Source organism: Suricata suricatta, chromosome 16, assembly GCF_006229205.1.
Source record: "Suricata suricatta isolate VVHF042 chromosome 16, meerkat_22Aug2017_6uvM2_HiC, whole genome shotgun sequence".
NCBI lineage: Eukaryota > Metazoa > Chordata > Mammalia > Carnivora > Herpestidae > Suricata > Suricata suricatta.
In genome coordinates, this window is record NC_043715.1 from 42,920,855 (window position 1) to 42,945,653 (window position 24,799).

The 24,799-nt window shown below is 40.2% G+C and overlaps 1 protein-coding gene across 6 annotated transcripts in view; it reads right to left on the bottom strand.

Moving 5' to 3' along the window:
• Nucleotides 1-1,560: 1,560 nt before the first annotated feature.
• Nucleotides 1,561-24,799, bottom strand: part of ZNF565 (zinc finger protein 565) — a 39,755-nt gene continuing 16,516 nt past the window's right edge. For 3 of the 6 annotated variants that reach the window (XM_029925929.1, XM_029925931.1, XM_029925930.1), the window contains 4 exons: nt 23,474-23,547; nt 16,142-16,268; nt 15,383-15,478; nt 1,561-3,171 (listed from right to left, as the gene is read on the bottom strand). In XM_029925929.1, the coding sequence (XP_029781789.1) occupies nt 1,901-3,171; nt 15,383-15,478; nt 16,142-16,268; nt 23,474-23,547 (1,568 nt within the window). In that variant the 3' untranslated portion in view covers nt 1,561-1,900. Of the gene's footprint in view, nt 3,172-11,788; nt 12,154-15,382; nt 15,479-15,845; nt 16,117-16,141; nt 16,269-23,473; nt 23,548-24,799 lie in introns of those variants that run through there. The other 3 variants (XM_029925932.1, XM_029925933.1, XM_029925935.1) reach the window with 3 other exon arrangements.

The window sequence follows — 24,799 nt, forward strand, 5'->3', positions numbered from 1 at the left end:
CATTCTATTTAAAATAAGCTTCTAACTTTAGCCCCGCGTCAGGCTGTGCGGACAGCTCAGAGCCTGGAGCCTGCTTCAGATTCTGTGTTTCCCTCTCTCTCTGTCCCTTCCCTGCTTGCACTCTCTCTCTCTCTCAAAAATGAACATTAAGGGGCGCCTGGGTGGCTCGGTTGAGTGTCTGGCTTTGGTCATGATCTCATAGTTCGTGGGTTTGTGCCCCACGTCGGGCTCTGTGCTGACAGCTCAGAGCCTGGAGCCTGTCTTCGAATTCTGGGTCTCCCTCTCTGACCCTCCCCTATTCACGCTGTCTCTCTCTCTCTCTCTAACATAAAGCATTAAAAATATTTAAAAATAAACATTAAAAAATTTTAATTAGCTTCTAACTTTGAAGAGATTGGATTCAATTAGCAGCAACTTTATTTATATTTATTTTCACAAATGATGATCATCTACAATTTGCTTTTTGGGAGCTATTCTTGTTGTTTTTGTTAAATCCTAATTTTATTTAGCTTTGGAAATGAACTGGAAAGCTTCTCTCACAGATGATCTATCTGTCCCTTGAAGTTTTAGTAGGTTAAACTGTCTTTAACGGGAAGAGCTCTGATGTCTTTTTATGTCCTTCTACAACCACTGATTTATTCAGGTATTCCACATCTTCTTAAACCAGTTTTGGTATTTTTGTAAAAGTCCATTCTCTTTAAATTTCCAAATACGCTAAAGTCATGCATCCTAGCTATTTAAAAGAAATACCCATCTCTTCTTTATTCATAATGCTAAGTGATGTTCTAGTTCAGAGTTGTCTATTGTCCATCTTATTGTTAAACGAACAACCTTCAGATTGAGTCTACTCCTGTTTTTATTTCACTATTTTTTATTTTTAATTATCATTCTCACTATTGATTTGGGTTTATATAGGAATTTCCCTCTAATTTTTAGAGTTGACGATTCATCCATGCAATGGGCTTAGTGTGTGACTGGCAGCGAGTAAGTGCTGGAGATCTACATTTGGAGAACAAAGCCCTTGCGTTCAGTCCTGGGGCCGACAGGGACACAGCTTTGGCTGTGCTGAGTTCGTTCTGATGTGTAGAAGGTTTTGTCTGCTCCTCAAGTTATACTTGGAAGCGGCTTTAGATTTCTAAATGGGTGGATTTCTTTTGGCTACTCTTCTGTTAATTTCTAATCTTGTGACTTCCTAGTTTTAAATATCATGAAGACCCTCTTATGATAATTATAGTTTACTACTGCTTTCCAGAACGAATTTTTGTTAACAAGTGGTTATGAAGGCTTTTTGTGATTTGGCACATTCATAAGGCCCTCCTCTCCCATGAACTCCTTAACAGTAATACTGTTATTAATTAACAACAATAACTAATATTTATTGAACTATAGGCTTTATAAAAAATATCTGATAGTCCTCAGGAGAACTCTATCAGGTAAGTATAATCATCACTGCTTGAAAATAAGTAAACTGAGGAACAGGAAGATTGCATAATTTGTCCAATGCTATACAGTCACTAACTGGTAGAACTGAGATAAGATTAAATAAGATGGATGTCATGGTAAAAGGCACATTCAGAAAATATTTTAATAGGGTCATTTTCTCTTAGGAATTCTCAGAAGTTTAATACATTTTGAGTGGTAACAGAAAGGTTTTCTATAGCCATGTTACTATTTTTGTCAGCATAAATTTTCTGATGCTTAGAAAGCAGTGAGTGTGAGGCAAAAAGAATTCCCACATTTATTGAATTTTCTTCTGGTAGGAGTAACCCCATGTTCCATAACGGAAGTGACAAGCGAGGGTTTTCTGACATTAATTACATTACATTACACATTATCTAATATGGAATCAGGTGTGAGATCCATGTAAAGGCTTCCCTGCACCCTTAACACTCAAGGATTTCTAACCAGTATGGATCCTGTAGTGTTCGATGAGCTGCGAGCCAAGAATAAAGGCCTGCCCACACTCTCTACATTCATAAGGTTTGATACCAGGATGAATTCTCTGGTGTTCAGTAAGCTGTGAGCTACGAATAAAGGCCATGCCACATTCCCTACACTGGTAGGGTTTCTCACAAGTATGAATTCGCTGATGATGAGTCAGTTGTGACACACGGATAAAGGCTTTCCCACATTCCTTACATTCATAGGGCTTGTCACCTGTATGAATTCTTTGATGCTGAACAAGGTATGAACTACGACTAAAGGCCTTCCCACAGTCCTTACATTCATAGGGTCTGTCACCAGTATGAACTCTCTGATGTCGTGTAAGCTGTGCGTGTTGTCTGAAGGCCTTCCCACACTCCTTACACTCATAGGGTTTCTCCCCAGAATGAATTCTTTGATGTCGAGTAACTTCTGAGCTATGAATAAAGCCCTTCCCACATTCCTTACACTCATAGGGTTTCTCCCCGGTGTGAATCCTCTGGTGGACAGTAAGCTGTGAGTGCTGTCTGAAGGCCTTCCCGCATTCTTTACACTGATAGGGTCTAGCCCCTGTGTGAATTCTCCGATGAACAGTAAGTTGTGAACCACGAATAAACGCCTTCCCACAGTCTTTACATACATAGGGTTTCTCACCTGTGTGAGTTCTCTGATGCAGAACAAGTTGTGAATGCTGTCTAAAGGTCTTTCCACATTCTTTACATTCATAGGGTTTGATGCCAGTATGAAGTCTTTGATGTAGAATAAGTTCTGAAGTCCGACCAAAGGCCTTCCCACACTCCTTACAGTCATAAGGTTTCTCACCTGTGTGAATTCTCTGATGTTGAACGAGGTGTGAGGCACGACTAAAGGCCTTCCCACATTCCTTACATTCAAATGGTTTTTCACCAGTATGCGTTTTCTGATGCTGGACAAGATGTGAGCCACGGCTAAATGCTTTCTCACACTCATTACATCCAATCAGTTTCTCGCCACTCTCATTGTTCTGATGTAAAGTGAGGGGTGTATGATGCTCCAAAGTGGGCATGTTTTCATGTGTGAGTTTTACTTGCTTGAAACAGCTTTCCTGAGTTACTTGTTGTCTTTCAAAATGGCCTTTATATTCCCAGGCATCTCCAAAACTGGAGCCCTCAAAATCATAGCATTTAAGGCTTTTCATAATCTCCCAATTGAATGAGTCTACTTCAAAAATATCTTTTTGTGGAAATTTCTCACACCTGGACTCCAACTCTGAAAAAAAGAAAAGAAAAAAAAATACAAGCAAGCTTTATTCTTTTAAGAGAAATAAAAAATTCTAGAGCTGACTAGAGAAACAAAATGAAAATAACCTTAAAATGTGAATGGCTTATATAAGTCTCAAATATTGCTGTGCAATTTCTAAAGAGCACCTGAAAGCACAAATATGATGAGGTTCCAGAAGGGAGCAAAAGAAATTACGCTGGGTGTTCTCAATTTTTATATAGATCAGCATACACTTTGATTCTCTCTTCCACATCTTGCACCTGTCTTCATAATACCTTTATTAGTTGTAATTAGATTTTCATTTACTGACTCATCTGTTGATCTTTTTGTTTTGTTTCTCCTAAATATCCTTAAAGGCAGAAATATAGCCTTTCTTACCAGCTGTTGGAATCAAACCCTAGTATATAATAAACTTAATAATGGGTTGTTTGAGGAACACATACTGGATTCTACAAAGAGATGAGTAGAACACAATAGAAAAAGCCAGAAAAAGACTGAAGTTTATATGGAAATTGAATTTATTATAAAGGTGGTTATTTAAAAGGTAATAAATAAATAAAGGTAATAAACAGTGTTTGGAAAACTGGATACTCATTTGGAAAAAGATAAAAGTGTATCCAGCACCAAAAACCATAAAATACCTAGGAATAAACCTAACCAAAGAAGTGAAAAACCTATACACCAAAAACTATAGAAAGCTTATGAAAGAAACTGAAGAAGACACATTAAAAAAAAAAAGGAAAAACATTCCATGCTTATGATTGGAAGAACAAATATTGTTAAAATGTCAATACTACCCAAAGTAATCTACATATTCAACGTGAACCCTATCAAAATACAACCAGCGTTCTTCCCAGGGCTAGTACAAACAATCCTAAAATTTGTATGGAACCAGGAAAGACCCTGAATAGCCAAAGCAATCCTGAAAAAGAAAACCAAAGCTGGAGGCATCACAATCCCAGACTTCAAGCTGTGTTACAAAGCTATAATCATCAAGACAGTATGGTACTGGCACAAGAACACTCAGCTCAATGGAACAGAATAGAAAACCCAAAATGGACTCACAAACATTTGGCCAACTCATCTTTGAGAAAGCAGGAAAGAATATCCAATGGAAAAGAAACAGTCTCTTCAGCAAATGGGGAAAACTGGACAGTGACATGCAGAAAAATGAATATGGGCCACTTTCTTACACCATACTCAAAAATACACTCAAAATGGATAAAAGACCTCAACATAAGACAGAAAGTCATCAAAATCCTAAAGAAGAAAACAGGCAACAACTTCTTTGACCTCAGCCACAGCAACTTCTTATTTGACATGTCTCCAGAGACAACGGAAACAAAAGAAAAAAATGAACTATTGGGGCCTCATTAAGATTAAAAAAACTTCTGCACAGCGAAGGAAACAATCAGCAAAACTAAAAGGCAAACAATGGAATGGGGGAAGATATTTGCAAGTGACATATTGGTAAAGGGTTAGTATCCCAAATCTATAAAGAACTTATCAAACTCAACACCCAAAAATCAAAGAATCCAGGAAAGAAATGGGCAAAAGACACAGACACTTTTCCAAAGAAGACATCCAGATGGCTAATAGACATATGGAAAGATGTTCAACGTCACTCCTCATCAGGGAAATACTAATCAAAAGCACGATGAGTTACCACCTCACACCTGTCAGAATGGCCAAAATTAACAACTCAGGCAACAACAGATGCTGGCGAGGATGCGGAGAAAGAGGAGGCCTCCTGCCCTGCTGGTGGGAATGCAAACTGGAGAACGGTATGGAGGTTCCTCAAAAAGTAAAAACAGAACTACCTTATGACCCAGCAATTACACGACTAGGTATTTATCTGAAGGATACAGGAATGTTGTTCTGAAGGGGCACATGCACCCCAGTGTTTATAGCAGCACTATCAACAATAGCCAAAGTATAGAAAGAGCCTAAATGTCCATCAATTGATGAATGAATAAAGAAGATGTGTGTGTGAGTGTGTGTGTGTGTGTGTGTGTGTGTGTGTGTATAAGTCAGAGATCAAAAAGAATGAAATCTTGCTATTTGCAATAGTGTGGATGGACCTACACTTATTTTTTAAACTGTTTATTTATTTATTTTGAGAGAGAGACAGCATGAGCATGAGCAGGGGGAGGAGGGGGCTCAGAGAGAAGAGAGAGAGAATCCTAAGCAGGCTCTGTACTGTCAGTGTGTGGAGCCCAATGTGGGGCTCAAACTCACAAATCGTGAGATCATGACCTGAGCTGAAGTCAGATGCTTAACCAACTGAGCCACCTAGGTGCCCTACAGTATATTATACTAAGCGAAATAAGCCGAGAAAGACAAATATCGTATCATTTCACTCACATGTGGAATTTAATATACAAAACATATGAATAAAAAAGAAGGGAATAAAAAATAACTTAAAAACAGGGAGGGAGACAACCCATAAGAAACAAATACAGAAACAAACTGAAGGTTGACGGAGGGGTTTTGGGTGGGGGATGGGCTAAATAGGCCCATAAGGAGGACACTTGTTGGGATGAGCACTGGTATTATATGTAAGTGATGAATCACTAAATTCTACTCCTAAAATCATTATTACAGTATACGTTAATTAACTTGAATGTAAATTTAAAAATATTATTAATAAATAAATAAATTAGATAAATTCATCATTACAAAAAAAGTATATCCATATGTTATGTCACCATACATCAGAATAAACTTCAAATAGAGTTTTAATGTTAAAATAGAAACCATACAAATACTAGAAGGAAACAGTATATACTTTATATCCTAGGTATGGGGAAACAATGAAACAATGAAACAATGACTCAAAATCCAAAAGCAACCAAAGCAAACACTGGTAAGTTCCACTATGTAAAGGTGAAAAACAAAAGAAAACAAAAACTTGCACATGAACAAAAAACCAGGAAAATATTTAAAACTTATAGTTAACGGGGTAAAATTCATGATTTCTGAAAGGTTCTTAAAAATTGAGAAATATCCTCAAAAAAGTTAATTATATAATTACCAACTGATCCAACAATCCCACTCTTAGGTATACACCCAAAAGAAGTGAAAACAGGCACTTAAATACCTGTACACCTATGGTCACAGTAGCATTATTCATAATAGCCAAAAGGTGTAAAGAACCCAAGTGTCCATCAACAGATAAATGGATAAACAGAATGTGGTATATACATACAATGGAATATACTCAACTTTTCTAAAAATTCTGGTACAACATGGATGAACCTTGAAAACATCATGGTTCATGAAATACAGGAGATACCTAGAGTAGTCAAAAATTTTTTTTATGTTTTGTTTTTAAATTTATTTTTGAGAGACAAAGAGACAGCGTGAGCAGGGGAGGGTCAGAGAGAGAGAGGGAGACACAGAATCCGAATCAGCCTCCAGGCTCTGAGCCAGCTGTCAGCACAGAGCCCAACGCGGGGCTCAAACCCACGAACCGTGAGATCATGACCTGAGCCAAAGCCAGATGCCTAACCAACTGAGGCACTCAGGCCTCCCTAGAATAGTCAGATTTATAAAGACAGGAAGTAGAACAGAGGTAACCAGGGGCTGGGAGAAAGGGACAGTTTTTATCTGGGATGATGACTAAGTTCTGGAGTAGTGGTGGTGGGTGCCCAACACTGTGAACGTAATTAATGCCACTAGATTGCATATTTAAAAATGGACAGGGAAGCCTGGTTGGCTCAGTCGGTTAAGTGTGTGACTGTTTGATTTTGGCTTAGGTCATGATCTCATGGTTTGTGGGTTCAAACCCTATGTTGGGCTCCGCACTGTCAACATGAGGCCTGTTTGGGATTTTCTCTCCCTCTCTGCCCCTCCCCTGCTTGCGTGCACTCTCTCTCTCTCAAAAGAAATAAATACGGGCACCTGGGTGACTCAGTTAAGCAAGCATCTGACTTTGGCTCAGGTCATGATCTAACAGTTTGTGGGTTTGAGGCCCACATTGGGCTCTGTGCTGACAGCTCAGAGCCTGGAGCCTGCTTCAGATTGTCTCCCTCTCTCTCTCTCTGCCTCTCCCCTGCTCATGCTTTCTCTCAAAAATAAATAAAAATTTAAAAACATGAAAAATAAAGGCCAAATGGCAAGTTGTATGTGATATTTATATAAAACAAAACTAATTAAAAGTCCCCTCCCTGCTTAGAAGTATAAAGACTTAGAAAATATACCAACCAAATATTCTATATGGAATAAACAGCAATCAGCTTCCTAGCAATAAAATGAAGAACTGCAGTAGAGTTATACTATATACATTTTTAATTTATGCATAGTGATTTGTGTTCAAAAAACATATATCCACAGTGAAGGAAACAATCAACAAAACTAAAAGGCAACCTACACAATGGGACAGGATATTTGCAAATGACATATCCACTAAAGGGCTGGTATCCAAAATCTATAAAGAACTAATATAACTCAATACCCAAAAAACAATCCAATTAAATGAGCAGAAGACATGAAGAGCCATTTTCCCAAAGAAGACATACAGGTGGCCAACAGACACATGAAGAGATGCTTGATATCACTCATCATCAGGGAAATGTAAATTAAAACCACAATGAGATATCACGTTACACCTGTCAGAATGGCAATTATCAAAAAGACAAAAGATAACAAGTGGTGGAGAATATGGAGAAAAGAGAAACATTGTGCTCTGTTGGGAATGTAAATCAATACAGGGGCTGAGGCAAACACTACAGCATTTCTCAGACAAAAATAACACTACCATGCTATCCTGCTGGCTGTGAAGATGGAAGGGGGCAATAGTCTAAGGAACGCAAGCAGCTTCTAGAAGCTGGAAAAGGGAAAAAAAAAAAAGACCAAAACAAAATAAAACAAAACAAAAACAACCAACCAACCAACCAAACAAAAACAAACCAACCCTGGTTCTTCTCTGAAGGAAGCACGCAGAAAGGGGTGTCGCCCTGCAGATACCTTGGCTTTAACCCAGCGAGATGCATTTTGGACTTCTAATCTCCAGAACCGGAAGATGGTAAGTTTGTACTGGTGTAAGGCACCAAGTTTGTGGTGATTTGTTACAGAGGCCACAGGAAACGCACACACACCTGAGTACTTTATTGATGGATCTATCACACCTGTTCAATTTTCACCTTGGAGTCCACTCTCCCATGGAGATGTAGGCTCAAGCCAAAGTGCAAAGAAGAGCCAGAAGGTTGTTCTTGGTTTTTGAGCTTTGAAGTGCACATGTTTAGGGGATTTAAGCTGGCTTAGATGCATGATAAGTATAATTTTGATACACTTTTCTCAAATATGGGTTTTCACCCATATGACTAAATCAGGGGGATTAGCAATCAGGATTTTTTTTTTTTTAAGTAGGCACTATACCCAACGTGGGGCTTGAACTCATAACTGCAAGATCAAGAGTTGAATGCCAAGACCAAGAACAGAGCCAGTCAGGTGCCCTGGGAAATTTTCTTTGAAGGGCCAGATGGTAAATATCTTAGGCTTTGCGGTCCAAGAGGCAAAAGGAGGACATTATGTGGGCACTTAGGTAACAAGAGAGAAAACAAATTACCACAAAGTTTTTATTGATGAAATTCAAAGTATAATAAAAATTGAATATAATCATTTTTTTGTAATACAGGTCTACGAATTAGAACAGAATTATTTTCTGGGGAAGATACCATTTAACTTAACCAGAGTTCAAGATTAGTGTTCTCCAGCATCAAAATTGATGGCAAATGTTCATCTGTTGGTGCTGACTTGTAATGAGATTTTATGTATTTATTTAGTCTTTGAAAATGTTTCATATAGATAGTATTGCCAAGTACTGTGTATCAATGCACCTCTTAGAAGGCATTTACAGAATTCAGCAGGCTCACAGGTCCTATAAAACCAGGCAGCAGCCTGGCCCATAGACCGCAGTGTACAGATGACTGCTTTATATCTCATTACTGTGAGTGAGGAATAATACATACTATAAATTTAGGAAACGCGCCTGGGTGGCTGGTCGGTTAAGCGTCTGGCTTCCGGCGTCAGCTCAGGCCATGATCTCGTGGTTTTTGAGTTCGAGCCCTGTGCACTGGGCTCTGTGCTGACAGCTCAGAGCCTGGAGCCTGCTTCAGATTCTGTCTCTCGCTCTCTCTGACCCACCCCTGCTCATGCTGTCTCTCTCTGTCTCTCAAAAATAAATAAAAAAACATTAAAAAAATTTTTAAAAAAAAGGAAAGAGGGGTGCCTGGGTGGCGGTGCGATAGGTAAGCATCCAACTCTTTTTATTTATTTTTTTTAAATGTTTATTTATCTTTGAGAGAGAGAGAGAGAGAGAGATCATGAACAGGGGAGGAACAGAGAAAGAGAGACACACAGAATCTGAAGCAGGCTCCAGGCTCTGAGCTGTTGGCAAAGAGCCCGATGCAGGGCTCGAACCCACAAACCACGAGATCATGACCTGAGCTGGTCGGACGCTTAACCGACTGAGCCACCCAGGCGCCCCAAGCATCCAACTCTTGATCTTGACTCAGGTCATGATCTCATGTTCATGAGTTCGAGCCCTGCATCAGGCTCTGTGCTGACAGTGAGAAGCCTGCTTGGGATTCTCTCTGCCCCTCTCCTGTCTGCTCTCACGTGCTCTCTTTCAAAATAAATAAATAAAAACGTAAAAAAATAAATTTATGAAATATTTTAAGAACAACAATAGTATGAAACTAGAATTCCAGATCAGTAAAACAAAATCAGAGTGGGGTGAGGGTGAGGATGAATCTAGGCAAGGGCCAACAAACTTTTTCTGTAAAGGACCAGATAGTAAATGTTTTAGACGCTGTAGACCACATAGTGTCTCTGTAGCAAATGCGTGTGTGTGTGTGTGTGTCTATCTATCTCTCCATCTATCTATCTTCAAGCCCTTTCAAAATGTAAAAACTAGTCTTAGCTTCTTGTAGGTGGTCATGGGCTGGATCTGACCCACTGATTGTAGTTTGCCAAACCCCAGTAGGGCACAGGGAAGTAAAATATGGTAAAGGTCTTACTCTGCTCTGAAAAAGACATTCAAAGATGCTATTTCATACCATTCTCCAATAAAATAAACCAGTGCTTCTTTGAGGAATGGCTGCAGCAGGAAAAATACAAGATAAACCTGAAACATGCTATGGTATCAGAAAATAAGAAAGTCCTCAAAAAAGAATGAGGACATGTCAAGAGAACCCAGGAACAACCTGAAGGTGTTTCCAATGGCCAAAGCTTGAATAATTTGAGTAACAAAATAATGTATTTATTTTGTTCAATAGTACTGGGTTACCACCCATAGAATATAATAAATACCCAAGAGCCTATATTGGTAGAAATCACTGAATTAATAAATGAATGGGAGAGAGGAAGGGATAGCTTTTTCTTACAGGAGAATTCCAATTAATAACTTTAGAAGGAATAAGGTACAAAGAAAATAAACATGCAGCAACACTACTGTAATTAACAGTTACAGAGAAGATCCACCATGAATGCTAAAATCAGTAGGCAAATGTTTATTCTTAAGGTATCTCCCCCCCAAGATAATTACCAATTACAGATGGAAAAATAGTAAGTTTACAGGGGAAAAACATGAGACACTACCTTAAATAAGGGAGCAAGTTTACCACTACCAGTGTTAAGGCACATTCATACCAAGTACTCTCCCAAATAGTACTCATCAAAAGATCAAGGGCATGAAAAGACTGAAGAACTATCACAGATTAGAGGATGCTAAGGAGACACAATAACTAAATGTAACAGGGGATCTGGGACTAGATCCTGGGCCAGAAGGAGGCATTAGGAAAAAATCTGACAACATTCTAATCACATCTATATTGTAATTTCCTTGTTTTGATAACTGTACTATGGTTATGTAAAATGTTAACATTAGTGGAAGCTGGGGGAAGAGCATGTGGGAATTCTAATAATTTTGCTAGTTTTCTATAGCTTAAAAATTATTCACAACAAAAAAGTTAAAAAATTTACTATAAAGGATAAAATTCTATTTCAGTCTTGAGGTAGGGAAAGAAACACAGGTTTAAGCACATTTTAATTTTTTATTATTGTTTTTTATTTTTTATTTTATCTTATTTTTTTTTTGAGAGGGAGAGAGTGCTGGGAGTCGCACGGGTCTCGCTGGAGACACAGTCCCAGTGAGGAAACGGCCGGCGTCTGCACGGCTCCTGCCATGAGAGGCGAAACTGGTATCTCCTTCTCCTACCACTGCTCATGGGCCTGTTGTCATGAATTAGGCCTTACAGCCTTCCAAATCAAACCAATATTCCCCACATAGTTACCCCATAAGAAAAAACATTTTCTTGTCCCTGCATAAGAGATTTTAGATCAAAACATTATAAATGTTTGACAAAAGGCTCTTCTAATGAGGCTTGAAGACCCAAAACACAGACTTCAAGGGGTTAAAAACACAAAAATTGCATTTGAGTATGGCCCGGAGAAATGGAGCCTAATTTGGAGATAAGAAATAAATACAAGGTCAAAAACATAGTCCATGTGAGTCTGGTCTGAAGAGAATGGAGCCTAAACTGGAGATCAGAAGTGGAAGACAAAGACAGAACATAGTCCCTTCCCCAGGTCTACATTCTACCTTGTGCTGACTCCAGTTATGAGGACGGATAAGGACGTCAGAAACCCAGGTCCAAGGCCCACTCGCATAGCGCCCCCATTGTGCTGCATCAAAAGAAGGGCTTTCTCAAACAACTTGTTAACAAGCATTCTTCTTCTTGCCGTTTGTGAGCCTAATGAAATGGCTCCTGGCCTATCTGTGTACAGCCTGACCTATGTTTTAGTCGTAGCTTTACTGGCTTAAATGATATGTCTATCATCTTGCTTTTTGCTGAAGACGTCCTGTTATGTTCTTGGTTGTGGGATTTGCTCAACTTCACTGTAAGTGCATTACACGACTTGGTTGTAATTTGTTAATCAAAAACAAAGTCATAATTATTGGCAAAAAACCACCTGTACAAAATGAGATAGGTTTGTCACTTTCTTAACTTGGGGACTGACGCAAAAATGAATGAGATAGTTCTCTGTATACTTTCAATAATTAAAGTGTCTTATCATAAAAAATTAGTCATTATAAAATTTTTCTATTTTTCTAATGTCATCACTTCCAATGATTAAAACATCTTATCACTAAAAATTAGTCACTGTAAACAATTCCTATTTTTTGATGTCATGTTATTGCTTGATCAATAAAAAAGAGACACCAAAGCGGACAGAACGGAGATGCCTGCCTGGGGATCAGGAAGGAAACACGTGGCTCTCTCATCACTCTCTCGCGCCGACACCGTGCATCCTTTCGGGGACCCTGACCTGCTGGGGCTGGACTCTGGCAAGAGAGCATGAGCAAGTGCTCACGCATGCAGGCGGGACGGGGCAGAGAGGGAGAGGGAGGATCCCAAGCAAGCCCTACACTCAGCAGGGAGTCCTAAGCGAGGCTCGATCTCACTGCTGCGAGGTCACAACCTGAGCTGATACCAAGAGTCAGATACTTAACCTACTGAGCACCCAGGTGCTCCAAGTCATATTAAAGACCATTCTTTCAAAGCAGTAGGAAGTGCAACTTCAAAATCACTTGAGGGTAGAAAGAGGTATAATCAAATGTGAGCCAACTGGGAATAGCCAGAAATAGAAGCGAGGAACAGAACATATGAAATAAAATGGCAGGAATAAGAATAGACACATTAGTCATTACAGTAATGAGAACAGACTGAGTCCCCTTATTAAAGTGAAAGAATCTTGGATTGATTCAAAGAGGAAACTCTAATAGAATCTTGAGTACATGGACACACTTCAAGTGGCAGTGACTTTTTAAAAAAAGGATAAGCAAAGATATGCCGTAATTTTTAGGTCAACAAAAAGAAGGCATTTGATGGAATATCAGAAAAAATAGAATTCAAGGTTAAAAGCACTAAGTGGCATATAAAAATGGATTGTACTGGTAAAAGTACAATTTGCAAAGAGGATCTATATTTCATCTCTACAAGAATGTAAAATGCAATACTATTATATACAATACAAGAAACAGCTCTTAGAAATTCATAGCACCAGTACAGAGAAAGTTAAAAGGACATGCAGATTCGGGCTCCCGAGTGGCTCAGTTGGTTAAGTGTCTGACTTCGGCTTAGGTCATTATTTCACATGAGTTAGAGCCCTGCCTGGGGTTCTCTGCTGTCAGCACAGAGCCCTCTTTGGATCCTCTGTCCCTCTCTCTGCCCTTCCCAGTGTAAATAAACATTGAAAAAAAAAGGACATGCAGATTCTAAATAATATAATCAAAAGGATTAGAGATAAACAGAGAGGTGAGTTTCCTTTCCAAGGAACACTAGTTTTAAACATATATAGAGAACATTTTCCAAAATTGGAATAATTGACTTAGTGGTGACCTTGGAAGAGAAGGAACAGTGGTAGGATTCTTCTTTGGAAAATGGCTGCTAACATAAAAAACTCCATTCTCATTAAAAATATCCTACAAGACAGGAACCTGGCTGGCTCAGTCAGCATAGCATGGGTCTCTTGATCTCAGGGTTGGGATTTGAGCCCCGTATTGGGTGTAGAGATTACTTAAAAATGAAACCTTTAAAATGAAACAAACAAATATATAAAATATCCTATGAGAAAGAAGGTAAAGACCTTCTTTTTAAAAAATTATTTTATTTTATTTTATTTTATTTATTTTTGAGAGACAGAGAAAGACAGTACAAGCAGGGGAGGGCCAGAGAGAGAGGGAGACACAGAATCTGAAGCAGGCTCCAGGCTCTGAGCTGTCAGCACAGAGCCCAACGCGGGGCTTGAACCCATGAACCGTGAGATCATGACCTGAGCTGAAGCTGGTTGCTTAACTGATTAAGCCACCCAGGCACCCAAGATCTTCTTTTTTAAAGTATATTTATTTATTCTGAGAGACAACATGAACACAAATGGGGAGGGGCAGAGAGAGAGGGAGAGAGAAAGAATCTGTGCTTTCAGAGCACAGCCTGATGTGGGGCTTGATGCCATAAACTGTGAGACCATGACCAGAGTTGAGATCAAGAGTTGGACCCTTAATCCACTGAGCTGCCCAGTCGTCCCAAAGACATTTTCATGTAGTCAAAAACAGAATTTATTGAACAGACCTGCACAAAGGAAATTTTAATAGAGAAAAATAATTTTGGATAGAGAAATTTTAGATAGAGAAATAAGAGAAATAGAGATAGTGAAAATAAATAAATAAATAAATAAATTATAACAACATCAGAGGAGTTGGAGGATAACTGATAAGTATTCAAATATAACAACACTGCCCAGCAAGTGCCAATTAATAGTACTTGATAACTTTTATTTAATGGTCACTACTGCCTGGCATTGCTCTGGGCATTTTCACATGATTAACTCCTAAAACAACCATAATAGTTACATGAGGGAGGCTCTACCTTGATCCCATATGCAAAGGAGAAAACTGAAGCACAGAGATTTTAAGCAATTTACCTAAATTCATAGATATAGTAATTGGCAGAGCCAAGATTTGAACTCAGTCGGATTCCCAAGTCAGTGCCTTAGCCATTACGTGACCTTATCTCTCATTTCGAGAATAAATGAACTACTGAATTGGGTAAAGTGAGCTTTTTTAAGAAAAAAAGTACTAAAAATTTTTTTTTAATGTTCATTTGTTTTTGAGAGAAAGAGACAGAGCGTGAGTGGGGGAGGGGCAGAGAGAGAGGGAGACACAGACTCCAAAGCAGCCTCCAGGCTCTGAGCTGTCAGCACAGAGCTCAACGTGGGGCTCGAACCCACAAACCACGAGATCATGACCTGAGCTGGAGTTGGATGCTTAGCCAACTGAGCCCCCCAGGCGCCCTGGAAGTATTTCTTAAGCGATGAAGATGCTTGCAGATAAAAGGGTCCAAAGTACAGGTAAAAATGCAGCAACTGGGAGAAGAGGGAGCACGTTGTTTTTGAAACGAGAGGAAGATCTGCAAGAAGAAAGGATAATGGGGCTAAGGGCAAGGTTCCTCTGGGAGCTGAGGCTAACAAGATCTTTGCTCTTCATGTCCTCGTGTCTTGGGCTGTTGTTGTGCAGTTTTCAGTGTACTTGGAGGGGAGCCTCTTAGTAATAACTCGAGTTACTGCTACCAGTTGACTCACCTACTGGCTATTATTATTCCCAAGGACCTTCCCCATTCGATCACCCCTCGCTCACCTGGACACCATGGTCCTGTCATATCATTTGCAATCATCCAGGGTTCTCTCCCTTGCTCTAGTAAGGAAATGACGTCAGGCTTAGAAATAGAAAGTCCTGTTAATAGGAAAATAAATGGAATATAATTGTCCTGTTCCAAAATTCAAACCCAGTCCCTTGGTGACCAAGGAAAAGAGACAATTATGAAGAAAGGTGTAAAGTTTGCCCAAAGGATAGGAAGACAAAGGTGCTAATGGAACTACCCCTTTGCATATCCATAAATCACGAAGAATTCCCTTGGAAACAGAGAGCAGAAATTAGTCAGAAACCAGTAAGTCTCCCTAGAAATTCACCATGAAGATCCCGGAAATTTCCAGAAGGCTAGTCCTAAATTATTTACAGTAGAGAGCTATGGTGGTCATTTTCCATGTGCCCTCTCCTCCCCACTCAATCCATTCCTCGCTCTGCGCCCCAGACAGCTTACCGGTAAGGGCTGTGTTAGCCAGGCTCTAGGGTTTCTCATCGGGTTTGGCTCATGGAAGCATCAGCGGAAGGCCAGTGGGCAGGGTGAGAGAGCGCAGGGTACTGGTCCCTCTTCCTGCCTCGGCTGACCCAGGAGTTCTGCCAGCCGGGCCCTTCTCCACGACTCTAGCTCCCACCCTGTCCAGGGGCAGTTTCCTCCTTTTACCTTTTCCTGCCAGCGATGGTAACAACCTCCCCCTGGGGCAGTCCCTGGAAGCCTTGTGTCCTGTCTGGCCCTGTATTATATAACATCCTTACCTAGTGACACCAAGTTACTGAAGTTCTCCAGAGTCACATCTCTGTACAAACTTCTCTGGGCAGGTTCCAGGCACTTCCATTCTTCCTGAGAGAACTCTATGGCCACATCCCTGAATGTTACCAATCCCTGAAATAATAAACCCGTGCATTACTAGTAAATGAAAGGGCTTTAGTTTTTTTCATTTATTACAAAATTTTTCAAAATACACAAAAGTATAGAGCAGTATAATGACCCCCATGAATCCACTGCTCTGCCTCAACAATGAGGAAGGCTTTGCAATTCTTGTTTTATTTCTTCCTTTTTTTAACCCCTGGTGTACTTTGAGGCAGATCCTACATGCCAAATACCAATCATAATATTTTACCCATAAAAACTTTAGTACCTAGCAGATTAGCCTTTTTTTAAAAAAAGCATAACAACCAGAATATTATAATACTTAACAAATAATAACTTCCTAATAACCAGATCAAATTTCAAATTGCCCCAATCTCAAGTGATTAAAAAAATTTCTTTTGTTTATTTATATTTGAGAGAGAGAGACAGAGCATGAGGGGGGGGGAGGAGCAGAGAGAGAGAGAAAGGGAGGTACAGAATCTGAAGCAGGCTCCAGGTTCTGAGGTGTCAGCACAGAGCCTGACGTGGGGCTTGAACTCACGGACTGTGAGATCATGACCTGAGCTGAAGTCAGATGCTTAACCGACTGAGTCACCCAGGCACCCCTCAAAATGATTTTTTACAGTTGGTTTGTTCAAATCATGATTCAAATTAGATCCACACATTGCATTTAGTGGGTAGGTTTCCTTAAGTCTCTAGAATCTATGAGAGCCCCCAGAAACCCTTCAAAATTTTTTATTGCTATTTATTAGTTAAAGAAACATTTGAATCAGTAGAATCTCCCACATTCTTGGCTGACTGCATCTTCATGGAATAGTAAAGATGTTGCTTTGCTTCCTTACTTTCTGTGAAAAGGTAGTTAGATCTGGAGGCCTGATTCACATTGTTTTTGGAGGGGCAGGAATCAGAGGTGGTGCTGGGTACTTCCCATAGCTTCCATCAGGAGACACATGATAACTGTACCATTTTTAATGATTTTAAAATTGATGAGTAGGTTCAGGTATTGACAACCTGACTCATCCAGGAAAATGTCTGTAAGATGGAAAGAGAGTAAATGGAGAAGGGCACTGTCGGAAGGAGGTGATCAAGCAAGCAAGCTATGAAGGAAAGCCTTTGCCATTTATCTGGCTAGAGGCCTACATGCTTTTCAATATTCCTGCAGCTGGAACTAGAACCTCTTTCATACAGCAAGACTTATGTATTCTACAAGGGCCTGGGGATGAGCACAATCTAGCTAAGTGGGATCTTACATATAAACAAAATAGCATATACAAAATACACAGCAAACAAAAGTCTTGCCAATAACAAAGTCTTTTAAAAGCAAATCCTTTATGGACGCCTAGGTGGCTCAGTCATAAGCTTCCGACTTCGGCTCAGGTCACGATCTCGCGATTCGTGGGTTTGGGCCCCGTGTCAGGCTCTGAGCCCGGAGCCTGTTTCGGATTCTGTGTCTCCTTCTCTCTCTGCCCCTCCCCCACTCATGCTTTGTCTCTCTCTGTCTCAAAAATAAATAAAACTAAAAAAATTTAAAAAATGAATCCTTTATCATTTCTCCATGGAAAGAAAAAAAAAGATAGGATCCAAAATGTCTTCTAAATTTTTATCTTATAAATCTCTATGCCTGGGTGGCTTAGTTGGCTAAGTGTCTGACTCTTGATTTTCATTTCAGGTCATGATCTCACGGTTCCTGGGTTCTAGCACCATGTTGGGCTCTGTGCTGACAGTGTGAGACTGCTTGAAATTCTCCATTTTAAAAAAATAAGTAAATATTAAAAAATAAAACATAGGACTTACAGAAGTTTTAAAACTATCCTGCAGACTGAGGTTCATAATTAGTCTGTGGCCCACAACCCGGGTTATACCTTCCCCTTCAGGCATCTGGGATCATGCAGGGGATGGTCTAGCTGTCACAGTGATGGGGCGGAGGGGTGGCTGGGGTGTGCTGCTGGCATTTAGTGCCTTGCATCAGCAATATTAAGTGTCCTGATTTATCTGGGCCATGTGCCCAGGACAGTCCCTTAACAATAAAGAACTGTACTGCTGAAAATGACAAGTGTCCCCACTGAGAAGCAGTTAGATATCATGAGCATAGTTTTTATCATGGCAAATTTTATAATAAACACAAGATTTTTACTTGCTATATAATAACACACCTTATGTCCTATAAGATATAATCATTACATTATTTGGGAGCATTTAGCTTAAACAAGATCTACAAAATCTTCAATGTTTATTATATACTTGTTAATTATCTAGTATTCTTCACTGTCCTTTTACTTGTTCCTGAAATAAAAAAGCCGATGGAGAGTGTGCCTCAGTCATATAAATGTGGCCCACAACTAACACATAATTTTTCAACCTCAAAATGGACCATTTTATTGTTGTCTCTCATAAATTCCCTTGAAAGACCAAAGAACTTTCTGTAACTGAAGTTCCCAATCACAGTCCCCATCCTGAAGGCCCCATAAAGGTGACATAAAGATGTCACCACACATTGAGACCAGGAGCCATCACTCCAGCTCTGCCCATGTTTATGTAGCAGGAGGGGAGGCTTCTACTGCAAATGCCTAGGCACTGGGTAAATTCTACCACCCTTTTAATGCTTCTCTGAGCTCTCAAGAAGGGAAGGAAAATTAATTCCTAGACTAACAACAATGAGAACAACAACAACAACAACAACAACAACAACACACACACACACATACATGCAACTGAACACCGAGAGGTAAGCAAATATGTTAGCAGGGGCTACCCTGACGTCAAACACTATGGGAATTAATCTTAGTAAATAGAGGCCTAAGGACACATATCAAATGGGGCCAGAGCCCAAACCCTTCACTTAAAGCTGGGCGCCTAGAAGAGGTATTCTCTTAGTGAAATGGTGGGCTCCAGTGAAAACCTTGTTGGAAAAAAAGGAACAAGGAGCCTTCTGCACTCCAGGTGGGAAAAAAGGATTATCATCAATGATACTACTATTACTACTAGCAATCATTTCCTTTGGACATATACCAAGGCCTACTCTTGAGGAAGCCTAGAATTCAAAATAACATTACTCATGCAGTTGGGGGAAACTCCACGTGAAAAATTAGTGTGCCGAGTTTGAGAACATTCACAGAACATTTTTGAAGAAAGGCATCCTCTGCTCAGTTCCCAAGGGCCACCAAATACTAAATTAAGTTAACCAAGACAGTTCAACAGAGAAAGATCAATCTTTTTCATAATCAGTGCTGGGACAAGTGGATATCCATATGCAAAGAATGAAGTTGGATGCCACCTCATACCATATATAGAAAACAAAGGAGTAGAACTTCATGATCTTGGTCAGGCAGTGGTTTCTTAGATATGGCACCAAACACAGTAACAAAAGTACAAAAAGTTAACATCATCAAAACAAAAAATGTTTGTGCTACAAATGATTCCATCAAGAAAGTAAACCAGCATCCCCATTCCAAAAAAAAGTAAAAATCCAGGTGGCACCTGGCTGGCTTAGTCGGTAGAGTATGTAACTCTTGATCTCAGGGTTGTGGGTTCGAGCTGCATGTGGGCATACAGATTACTTAAAAAAAAAAAAAAAAAGGTAAAAGAAAGTAAAAATTCAAACCACGAAACTGGAAGAAAATACATACAAATCTTATAACTGATGAGGACTTGTATCAGTATATATAAAAAAGTCTTACAATTTGGGGCACCTGGGTGGCTCAGTCGGTTAAGTGTCCGACTTCGGCATAGGTCATAATCTCACAGTTTGTGGGTTTGAGCCCCGCGTCGGGCTCTGGGCTGACAGCTCAGAGCCTGAAGCCTGCTTCAGATTCTGTGTCTCCCCCTCTCTCTGCCCCTCCCCTGCTTATGCTGTCTCTCTCTCTCTCAAAAAATAAATTAAGACATTAAAAAAAATTTTTTTAAGTCTTATAATTCAACAGTAAAAACAAAACCAAACCCAAAACAATTAAAAACTAAGCAAAGAATTAGATTTCTCCAAAGAAGATATACAAATGGCCAATAAGCATATGAAAAGATGTTCAAAGAGTGCTTGGGTGGCTCAGTCAGTTAAGCATCCAACTTCGGCTCAGGTCATGATCTCAGAGTTCATGGGTTCATGCCTCACATCGGGCTCTGTGCTGACAGCTAGCTCAGAGCCTGGAGCCTGTCTTCAGATTCTGTATCTCCCTCTCTCTCTGACCCTTCCCTGCTCATACTGTCTCTCCCTCTCAAATATAAATAAAACATAAAAAAAAGATGTTCAATAGCACTAATCATTAGGGAAATGCAAATCAAAACAAGATGCCCCTTCATGTCCTTCAGGAAGGTTATTACCAAAAAGACAAAATAACACATGTTGGCAGGGATGTAAAATGGGGCAGCCACTTTGTAAAACAGTTTTGGCAGTTTTTCAAAATGTAGCTATAGAGAAATGAAAACATTATGTGCACCCCAAAACCCGCGTATACACCAATGTTCACATCAACATTACTCATGAGAACCAAAAAGCAGAAATAACCCAAATGTCCATAAACTGATGAACTGAAGAATAAAATGTGACATATACATATCTATGGAATACTATTTGGTATAAAAATGAAGGAAATACTGATAAATACTACACCATGGATGAAGCTGAAGCCTGAAAACATACAACATGAAAAAAGCCAGACACACAAGAGGAAATACTGTAAAATTCTACTCATAGGAAATATCTTGAATAGGCAAATCCATAGAGACAGAAAGTAAATTAGCAGTTGCCAGTGGATGAGGAGGATGATTGAGAGAGACTAATGCAAATGCGATTTCTTTTGGGGGTAATAAAAATGTTCTAAGATGGACTGTGCTGATGGTTGTAGAACTCTATAAATACACTAAAAACCACAGAACTTTACACTTATATGGGTGAATTTCCTAGTACAAAATTATATGTACAATAAATAAAGCTGTTAAAAATTTACTGAGAACTTCACTAAAAAACTTTAAGTTGATTTATTCACTAAGAGAGAGAGAGAAGGGGAAGAGAGGCAGAGAAAGAGGGAGAGAGAGAATCCTTAGCAGACTCGTGCTGACAGCAAGCCTTGATCCAATGAACCGTGAGATCATGACCTGAGCTGATACCAAGAGTCGGATGCTTAACCAACTGAGCCACCCAGGTGTCCCTCAAAGAAGTTCTATTAATGCTGGGTATATTTAGCAATAATTACCATGTTAGAAATTAAAAGTGAGAGGGGCGCCTGGGTGGCTCAGTTGGTTAAGCGACCAACTTCAGCTGAGGTCATGATGTTTTGGTCTGTGGGTTCAAGCCCCACGTCAGGCTCTGTGCTGACAACTCAGAGCCTGGAGCCTGCTTTAGATTCTGTGTTTTCCTCTCTCTCTGCCCCTCCCCTACTCATGCTCTGTCTCTCTTGCTCTCAAAAATAAATAAAACATTAAAAAAATTTAGAAATTAAAAGTGAGAAATTTAAAATACAAATTTATTATGTTATTTAAATAACCAATAATAAAAACCTGTTACATGTTAACAAAGTAATATACATTTTATGAAAAGTAACTCTTGTCAAAAAAACTTAATAGCTTTGTTTTACATTTTTGCACCCTCTTGAATGACCGAATAAAAGACAGTTGTATTTTCACATCTACTTCTGCATTCAGTCTGTTGGGCTAACATATTATATAGCTTCTAGGAAACTCCATTGTGCACTCACTGGAGAATATAAGTGGGAAAGGCAAATAATATGTTAGTATTATCTCCTGAGAAGATGTCAAAGCCTTCCTGGACCATGCTTGGAGAACTGCTAATCTAGTGCTATGCAATTTAAATTTTGTTAACGTCTTTTATTTATTTTTGAGAGACAGAGAGAGACAGTGTAAGCAGGGGAGGGTCAGAGAAAGAGGGAGACACAGAATTGGAAAGAGACTCCAGGCTCTGAGCTGTCAGCACAGAGCCCGATGCGGAGCTCGAACCCACCAACCGTGAGATCATGACCTGCGACGAAGCCGGACGCTCAACTGACTGAGCCACCCAGGCGCCCCTCGTGCTATGCAATTTAACATGAATGATTTGAAAACACATTGTGTTGAATGAAAAGAATCTGGTCAAAAATACAGAATATGATAACTTCACAAAAATTTGAAAACAGAAAACACAACAGTATATTGCTTAGATGCATTCATATATGGTAAAACTATTATAAAAATCAAAGCACTGATAAACACAAAACTGAAGGCAATCATTACCACTGATAGCAACAGCAATGCTGTGCGGGAAGGAAGAGGATCTGGGAAGGGAACGCGGGATGCTTAGAGGGTACATCAGTCTGGGTAGTGAGCACATCAGTGCTTTATTATTATTTTTAAAGTTTATTTGTTTTGAGAAAGAGAGAGAATGTGCATTGGCAAGCAGGAGAAGGGTAGAGAGAGGGGGAGAGAGAGGATCCCAAGCAGGCTCTGACTGGGCTGACAGGGCTCAAACCCATAAGCTGGGAGATCACAACCTGAGCCAAAGTTGGAGGCTTAATCAACTGAGCTACCCAGGCACCCCAATACTTTATTATCTTTTACACCATACACATAGAATAGCTATGTTTTTGTACATATTCTTTGGTAGTATGAAATGTTTGTAATATTTATTTTTATGATTTTTAAAGAGATAACATCTAAAAAGAAAAGGAAACCACCTAGATTAATGGAAAAGATCAAAGTTAGCTCTTCTTTGGCCCCACTCAACCAGGATTCTGATAAAGGGGACTCTAATATTTCTTGTAAGACAATACATTTCTGCTCCACTGGTGCTCTGGCAAGAGCCGTGTATCCATACGTCTACACTGTTGGAATAGAGAGAGCCACTAAGGGAAGTGGAACACTGTCACTCATCCCTGGGATGGAGGAACTGGGAGCAAGAACGGGGCTCGGTGAGACAGGGAAGTTTCAGGACAAAGAACACAAATGTTCACGTGATTTGAAAGGAAGAGAAATTTTTTTTTAATTTTTAATGTTTCATTTATTTTTGATACAGAGAGAGACAGAGCATGATCAGGGGAGGGGCAGAGAGAGAAGGAGACACAGAACTGGAAGACAGGCTCCAGGCTCTGAGCTAGCTGTCAGCACAGAGCCCGACGCGGGGCTCGAACCCACGAATGTGAGATCGGACCTGAGCCGAAGTCGGAGGTTTAACCGACTGAGCCACCCAGGCGCCCCGAGAAATTATTTCAAGGATAGAGGAAATTTCAGCTTACCTGTGCCATGGCTTTCAGAACTACCTGAGCTGCTCTGATTTCTTGAGATTCTTCTCTTGGAAAAGTGCAGAGTCCTGAAAAAGCAGAGCGGGGTGGGGGGGGATCTCTCATAACTGAGCTTGCCCGAGCACTCGTAAATAGATGACTTCAACACGAGGATACTTGCAATGTCCCTGCGCTGCTTCCATTGCCCTCCCCCTTGTCCCACCAGGAAACATTAGTACCAAGAACTACAGCGTTAACGAAACCCAGCCCTTCCCTAAACTCCAGGAAACGAAAAGGTGGATTCAAAGAAGATATGCTCAAGCACTCACACAGAATCCAACTACCTCAGCAGGAGGGATTCCAGCCTGAACAGTCCCCTACCTTGTTGATGTTAATCTATACCCTATATATTAGTTGGCTTCCACCTGTTCCAAACTGATCTTCCTCTGGAGCTGCTGCAAGGAGGGTCAAGACTCAGACTTGCTTACTTTATGCTCTAAAGATGAGGACAGTACTCACAGGCTCAAACATAGCATACCTGTGCAGTTTAAACCTGGAGAAAAAGATATCCCTAAACTAAGTCTCCCAGCTTCTCTGGGCTCAACAGACAGAACCTCTTGGGTCTTTGGCCCTATTTCCTCCTTTAAAAAAATTTTTTTTAATGTTTTGTTTATTTTTGAGAGAGAGCACGTGAGCAGGGGAAGGTCAGAGAGAGAGGGAGACACAGAATCAGAAGACAGGCTCCAGGCTCTGAGCTAGCTGTCAGCACAGAGCCCGACACAGGGCTTGAACCCAATAACCGTGAGTCATGACCTGAGCTGAAGCCGACGCTTAGCCGACTGAGCCACCCAGGTGCCCCTTTACGTCCTCCTTTTAAGTCTAGAAAGAAACATCATGAGAGACCTCATCGAAGATTCAGACCCTGGCTGGACTCACCAGACAGGAGCAAGAAAATCATAGCAAATAGGTATCTTATAAGCATCCCTGCTTATCCAGAGTATTGATCTGAATGGGAGCGCAATTTATAGAAGCCTCTTGGGCCACCACTCCTAATTTTCCATCTAAGCCTTCCCTACTGCTTTCCTGCACAATATCACCTCTGGTATTTGCTAAGGCTGGAATTCTATGGAAAATGGGCTGCACCTCAAAGTAATGAGAACTCAGGTTTTCAATTTTTTTAAGTTTATTTATTTTGAGAGCGAGAGAGAGCGCGCACGCGAGCGCATGTGCAAGCGCGCACAGGGAAGGGACAGGAAGAGAAGCAGGCTCCAAGCTGTCAGCACAGAGCGGGATGTGGGGCTCGATCTCGCAAACTGTCAGATCATGACCTGAGCTGAGATC